Consider the following 7,417-nt stretch of genomic DNA (forward strand, 5'->3'; position numbering starts at 1 on the left):
TGATGAATTCTCCCTATTATTAGATCAGTCTATTTGCTGCTCAATGTCTCTCTGTAATTGGAGTAACATCACTTTAAAGGTTCAAAGAGTAGAAGCATTTCTGCTGAAAAAAATCCCTACAACAAGCATGTGAATGTTTTAAAGTGAAATCTATTAGTGGTTTTGAGAGGGAGGGGATAATGTGTGTGTGTGTATGTCTGTGAGTGTGTGTCTGTGTGTGTGTGTGTTTTTCCTCCCTTTCCCAGTCACTGTGTAGTATTTAGCTGGGTATCAATCAGATACATTAAGTTCCACTCTAACCTCTTTCTCTCCTGGCATTCTACTCCCTCCCCCTTGTTGTGATGTAGTTTTTATCTCAGCCCCCCTTGTCTTGTTGTGACAGCCTTGATATTGTTTATTGAGGTGGATGTCAGGTATAATTAGCAATCGATATGGAAAACGCTTCCTGCAAGCCACGTCTCTGACGTCACAACCGATTAAGGTTTCTTATTGGTCCCAAATTCCCCAAGCCTGGGCTAATTATTGCCAGCTTGATGTTGATAAGGTAAAGCTCATCTTGGGCTGGAAGCATGTCACCTCCTCACTGGCCATTGCTGCTGCAGGCTTGCTAGGGTCCCACATCCAGCCTTGCAGCTTGTGGCCGCACCACCATAACCACCTCCACCACCACCATCCAGGGAGATGATGGACAGCAGGATACTGGACCATCCTCATGCCCAGTTTGGAGGCTCAATGAGTGGGATGGTGGGATTTCCTTACCCCCTCAGTCATCACCATGTGTATGAGCTGACCAGCCACCAGCTGCAGTCTGCAGCCGTGCCCTTCTCCATAGACGGATTACTCAACGGTTCGTGCACCGCCTCGGTGGTCAACCCCAACCCTCTGCTAGCCTCTGGATGTGGCATGAATGGGGACAGTCAGCAGTACAAGCTGTCAGGTAAGAGCCCAGCAGCAGGCATGCATGGGGGGCACGGGTGGCAAGGGGTGAGCGGTAATATACAAAGAAATCATTCCTGATTATTGTTACAAACAAAGCGATTGAATGACATACAGAGACACAGACACACAAAATGCTACATATTACAAACCGCTGGTGTTATTGTATCAAATGTAATAAGCTTTCATTACAGCAAGCCACACACAAAGTCATTATATACTTAACCCACAATTGGGAAGGGGGATCAAATAATGTAAAAACGAGGGGCTGGGGATCTGTGAGGTCCTGTACAGTGTGTGTGTACGTGTGTGTGTGCGTGTGTGTGTGTGTCTCTATAAAATTGTATACCTATATAATGTTTAGCTTTTAATAAAAAGAACATAAAAAAATCTATCTATCTATCTATCTATCTATCTATATATATATATATATATATATATAATGTGTTTTGTTCTTTTTATTAAAAACTGTAGATAATTGGATAGTAGTGCAAATTACACAATAACTGTGTACACTGCATTTTTTTGTTTTAAAATTTCACTTGAAAGTCTAGACTGTGAGTACAATGGTGTGAGGATGAAAGTGGATTTATTATATTTTTAAAAGATATCAGCAATACCCTTATGACATCAATAAACAATTCATTGTTAAAAAAAAAAGCACAAAAACAAACAAACAACAACACAGAAAAATAATACTCATAAAAAAATAAATCACAAGGCAGCATGACGTTTAATGGAGTGGCTGACAGCTCACACTATGATACTCACGTGTACATCACTGGGAAGTTGTTATTGTGGTAAACAGGAGTGGAACACAAACTAACACCAGGAAAATCCCAGGAAAAAAAAACCCGAATGAAATGGGAAAGTAATAGGGGCGCTTTGCTGGCTACGCGGTGTGAAACTGGGTAGCTGTTTGTTATATTTTTTTATTTAGTTTTTTAAACGAGATTTTTTAAAATGTTATATCTGTGTTTATTTTTTTGCTAATTTTAGGACAATTAAATTAACTTAATTTTAAAATATACACACACATACATGTGTATGTTATAGAAATAAATATACAGTACATCCCTTTTCTTTTCTTTTTTTTTAAACAAATCATTATTAGATATGTAGCTATGTACTAATGTTCATGTTCATATACATATATAAAACACACATGGTGTGTAGGAGAGGCCGGTCCCTGTGTACCTGAGGGTCTCACAAGGTGACCACTTTTTCTTGTTGGTGGTGGTGGGTGTGATTGTCTGCAAGGTTTAGCTGCTGTCTGCAGGGCTGTCACCCAGCAAGCCGTGGGAATAGGGTACATGGTGGGATGGAAAAGGCATCTCTCTGCGGGGGGTACATTTCTATTTTCCAAATTCACTTTCCAAACGTGGGAAGTATCGTAAAACCACTTTGATCTGTGGCAGAAACAACATCACAAATCTGGATCCTGTTTCCTTTTACTATTTTCTTAGTTGTATGTGTCTCTTGTTTATGTGTCATACAAGTGTATGTGTGTGTGTGTGTTTGTTTGTTTATATATGCATATAATATGTATATGTTTATATATGTATATATGTATGTACTTGTGTGTGTGTGTGTGTGTGTGTGTATACATTTAGGGACACACACATTTAGGGACACTATGTTTAATTTGTGAGCTCATGTAGATTTGTCCCATTGTAGACTCTAGTGACCCGGATAAGGAGAGCCCTGGCTGTAAGAGAAGGAGGACAAGGACCAACTTCACCGGGTGGCAGCTCGAAGAATTGGAGAAAGCCTTCAATGAAAGTCACTATCCGGATGTCTTCATGAGGGAGGCCTTGGCATTGAGACTGGATTTGGTGGAGTCCAGAGTTCAGGTACATACACTCCTACCTCTCCAGATCAATTTATATATTGCATAAATTATATACTATTTACCCTGTGCCTATCATTACCCCCCCTCCCCCCCCCATCATAAGTCATCTCCAGAATATATTTTATATATTCTATACCAGGACAGTCAGCACTTATCCAGAACTAGATAGATTCCCCGAATCAAAGTATCCTTTAAGAACTTTTTATTATATACATTGTATATAGTTACTGAGCCAAGTTCTTACCTATCCCTTCGCAGAGAAAAGTATACCTCCAGATCTGTTTTCTATACATTGTATATTTTGTGTTCCAACAAATCCATAACTGAATACCCCTACCTAAATATGTGTCCATATTTTTAAATAAAATATATTCTGTGCCAGGCAAGTTTTCATCTCTCCACAACTATATACCCCTTCCCCAACTAAGTGCCCATTCAGATACATATTTTATAAAATGTCTATAATCTGTTCCTTGAAGGTTTCCACCTATCCACAACCGAATATTCCCTACTCAAATAAAAATAATGTCCATTTAGATATATATTCCAGACTTTGTATATATTCTGTGCCTGGATACTTCTCACCTATCCATAACAATATACCCCATCTCAAATAAAAGTAGGCAGTAACGGCGTTTTAATTAGACATAGTCTTCTTGCTTTGGCATCTCCATTTACATATCCATATCTCCTTTGTGTAATGTGCTTCAAATGAACTAAGCGATAATATCAACAACGTTATACAGATGTCTCCTCTTTGAATTATTACATCCAATCAATTATTTATAGCTACATGTTTATGGAAACAAGGGGCACAAAGTAACAATGCTCAGTCACTGCAGAAAATAGTCTAAGGGTATTTTTATTATTATCATTTTTTTTTTTTTTTTTTTTTTTTAGGGGGAACATTTAATTAATTTTAAACACATTCAAGAATTATAGAAATTTTATTTTTTATAAACACACACACGTATTTCGTGCTGTTCACAAATATATTAACCTAGCAACGCAAAAAAAATGCGGAATTTTAAATCCTATTTTAATTAAATGTAATAATAATAATAAAAAAATATTGAAAAAAGAAAATAAAAATAAATTAAATAATTAAAAAAAATATCTAGATTTTTATAAAACAGGATTCCACCAGCTAAATGTTAGATACTAATACACTTATTTAATATATTATGTTAAAAAAGTGAGACCTCGTAAAAGTTTACAGTGCCATAAGCTATTCCATATTTTAATATTTACAATTTCTGCATTTTAATATAAAAATATATATTTTTTTAAATTGCTGCATTCAAATTAAAATACCCAACCGAAAAAAAAAATAATCACACAGTTCACAGCTATTTTTAATTGTATTTTAAAATGTAAATTGAGAGGTATAAACAGTTCAATAGTTGACAATCAGGAGGTGGTCGGTTTTTGGCAATGAAGTGTTTTGAAGAAAATTATTAAAACGTTAGCTTTAATTGAAGGTTTTTTTTTTTTTTTTCTAAAATGCACTTTCTGCCTTTGACGACCTCTTCTGTTTCAAACCCTTTTTATCCAATTTGTTCTGAGATTGTTAAGTGAAGTCAAGACCCCCTTTCTCCCTTAATTCCATAATAAGTAATTCTCAATGGCAGCACCGCCTGGATTTAACAACACAAAGGGAAATCACAGGGAGAAAACAGCAGATTGTTCAAAATTGTCTTTATTAGGTGTAATCACAATAGGACAGGATAACTCCCCTTCTTTATAAAGCAATAATTATTTTCGTTATACAAACAGGATATTTTTCATGTAGAAAAAAAAAAAAGTTTACATTTGTAATTGACATTTTTTTACATATATGACTCAAGAGCTGGATAAATGTATTAAAAATAAAAATAAATGAATAAAAAAAATATATAAAAATTCATATGTACTCTTCTCTTAACATATTATAATAGCATAATTTAAAAAAAACATAAAACATCTGTTTATTTTGTTTCTTTGAAATTCTGTCTGTATTTTATATATATATATATATTTAAAAAAAATTAGTGAAATTTAGATTCCTGACACATCTTTCTTTTGTCAATATTTGTGTGTTGTATATTTGCTTATTTTTCACACCCCTCCCCGATTTGCTAATCTGCTCGTGTCAGTCTCCAAATTTTCAATTAAATTCAGAAAAAAGTCATTTTTTTCTCTTTTTTTTTTTTAAATGTGTCTTTATGTTAATCTTCAGCCGCTTAATTGGTATTGCAAACTAAGAGAGTCATTTCATTCTGCTCGTTTTATGAGGTTTTTCAGACCGTAAAAGTCTTAGTCGAGAAATGTGGCGTTTTTATTGTGGAAAAATCTTGAATGTCTGATTGCATCTAACATATACCAAATCCTTCAATATTTATTTATTTTTTATATATAAATAGACGTGAAACACACACACACACATATATATATATATGTACGTGTATACATAAGGATATATTGCATTTGTTTATAATACATGTGGCAATCGCTAGGAATATTGGAATATGCTTACAAAAATTAGACACAACACACGTGAACATAGAAAATATACAATAAACTTAGTACTGAGCTATAATAAATCTACTTCTCACTTCGTGTACAATAGGGAAAGCTGCCAGTAAATTAAATTAGAGAGAGTTCCCCTGCACTCTGTGTGTTGGGACCTCTCTTAAAGTTAACTTTCTAATCGGAATCCCGTGACTGACAAAGCAAAAACTGACATTAACAGAAAAATAAATAAATAAATAAATAAAAAAAAAAAAAGTAAAAAAAAACCTAGAACAGACCATCAGTTCTTGATATGTGTTCGCTTGCCTTTCCTATATGGTGTGTTTAAGTCCACTTTCTCCAAGGGAACCTTGTGTGCACCATGAATGGGAGCATCAATTAACACCACTGGGGAGTGAGAACATTTGCCTTTTAATTTTATTTAAAAGTATATATATATATTTATAGATATACATTTTTAAGAAAGATATTCCAGAGGAGTTGAAACTTCCTGTTTTAAACCTTGGTGTGCCAGTTTTTTTGCTTGTTATTTTTGTTTTTTTGAGGGAGGTTTTTAATGATGTGTTACCCCTCCTTCCCTTCTCTGGGACACCAAGGGTTAAATAAAAGTAGAAACCAAAAAAAGTTACATTGTCTTCTTCTCGGCCAGTGCTGTATGTTAATTGATTTTCATTATTCGGTGTAGGTTTGGTTCCAAAATCGCAGAGCAAAATGGAGAAAAAAGGAAAATACCAAGAAAGGTCCAGGCAGACCAGCTCATAACTCCCACCCTACCACCTGCAGTGGAGAGCCCATGGACCCCGAGGAGATAGCCAGGAAAGAGTTAGAGAAAATGGAAAAGAAGAAACGAAAGCAGGAAAAGAAGATGCTTAGGAACCAGTCTCGGGGCCAGCATTCTCCCAGCATGTCACTTCACACACCCAGCTCTGACAGTGACAGTGGCCTCTCCCAGACTCAGGACTCTATGGAGCCATGCCACTCAGAAATGGGACAAAACAGAGACCTAACACAATCACGCTGTGACCAAACAGGGCAAACCTTTTTCCAAAGCCAAAGAAGCCCAGGACACAGGGACAGGGTTAGTGACAAGGACTCACCCACAGAGTCCAACCACAACTCAGGCCTGTGCCCAAATGGAAGGGGACCTGGCTTCCAGAAACTCAATCCCTTCAGTGTGGAAAGTCTATTGTCTGACTCACCACCAAAGAGGAAGGCAGGGCTGGAATTCCCTGGTTTATCCAGTCCAAGGACCTTGATTGGAAAAGGACACTTTCTACTTTACCCCATTACTCAACCTCTTGGATTCATAGTACCACAGACTGCTCTGAAGTCCAACTCTGGCCAGGACCTCTCCTGTCTGGGCCAGAAGGACACCCTTCACAGTAACTCGGGTCAACCGAGTCAAAGTACCTCCCCAAACAATGTAACCAAGAACTTTTTATCAAAACACACAAACTCTTCTTCCCAGACCACACTGACTGTATGCAAGACTGAAGGTGGATGTCATCAAGGGGACACCACCAGTCATGCACAGTCTAGTCCAGGAGACACAGGGAATGGGCAGATGGACAATGCATATTCTGAACCAAAGTCTCCCATGTCCCCAGCAAGTGACAACAAAACCAGAGACACCCCAGACTGTTCAGAGGAAACAGCCTGTACCCCAAAACCTAGCATAGACTGTGAAAACATAGATATGGACTAAACCACCCCCAAACAAACCTTCCCCTTCAGAATCTTACAGACTTCAGACATTCCCAGTGCTGACCCAGAAGACTTGTCTCACCTCATAATTTCTTTTTACCTTCAGCCTGTAGAAAAAACAAACAAACAACTATCGAATCTAACTTATAATAATATTAATCAGGTGCAATTATTTTAGTAAGAGCAGCAGTGAACACGATTTAATTAGCAGTTTCAACTGAATAGGAGAGAACTGTACTACTATATAATAATAATAATAATAAAATAAAAAAAAATACCAGAAAAAGAGAGACAAACAAAAAGCAACGAAAATCCTCATTCTTGTAAAATGCAAAAATGTATACAAATATTTATATATGTAAAACCTTTTTTTTTTATATAAATAAAGCTGAAAACTGTGCTTCACGTCTGGTG

At 36.4% G+C, this 7,417-nt stretch overlaps 1 protein-coding gene across 1 annotated transcript; it reads left to right on the plus strand.

Annotated features, from left to right (window-relative positions):
• The first annotated feature begins 470 nt into the window (after positions 1-470).
• On the plus strand, positions 471-7,197 carry UNCX (UNC homeobox). The gene is made up of 3 exons (XM_063428908.1): positions 471-937; positions 2,614-2,789; positions 5,985-7,197. Exons 1-3 carry the CDS (start codon positions 682-684, stop codon positions 7,002-7,004), a joined length of 1,452 nt encoding a protein of 483 aa, XP_063284978.1. The 5' UTR covers positions 471-681; the 3' UTR covers positions 7,005-7,197.
• The last annotated feature ends 220 nt before the right edge of the window (positions 7,198-7,417 follow it).

This window comes from Pelobates fuscus, chromosome 8 (genome assembly GCF_036172605.1).
Source record: "Pelobates fuscus isolate aPelFus1 chromosome 8, aPelFus1.pri, whole genome shotgun sequence".
Classification (NCBI taxonomy): Eukaryota; Metazoa; Chordata; class Amphibia; order Anura; family Pelobatidae; genus Pelobates; species Pelobates fuscus.

Bases quoted from the DNA above. Each gene is read 5' to 3' on its own strand.
- UNCX (XM_063428908.1), top strand. From the start codon at position 682: ATGATGGACAGCAGGATACTGGACCATCCTCATGCCCAGTTTGGAGGC. The intron at 938-2,613 runs GTAAGAGCCCAG...GTCCCATTGTAG, and splicing joins TCAGCAGTACAAGCTGTCAG to ACTCTAGTGACCCGGATAAG. The intron at 2,790-5,984 runs GTACATACACTC...TATTCGGTGTAG, and splicing joins TGGTGGAGTCCAGAGTTCAG to GTTTGGTTCCAAAATCGCAG.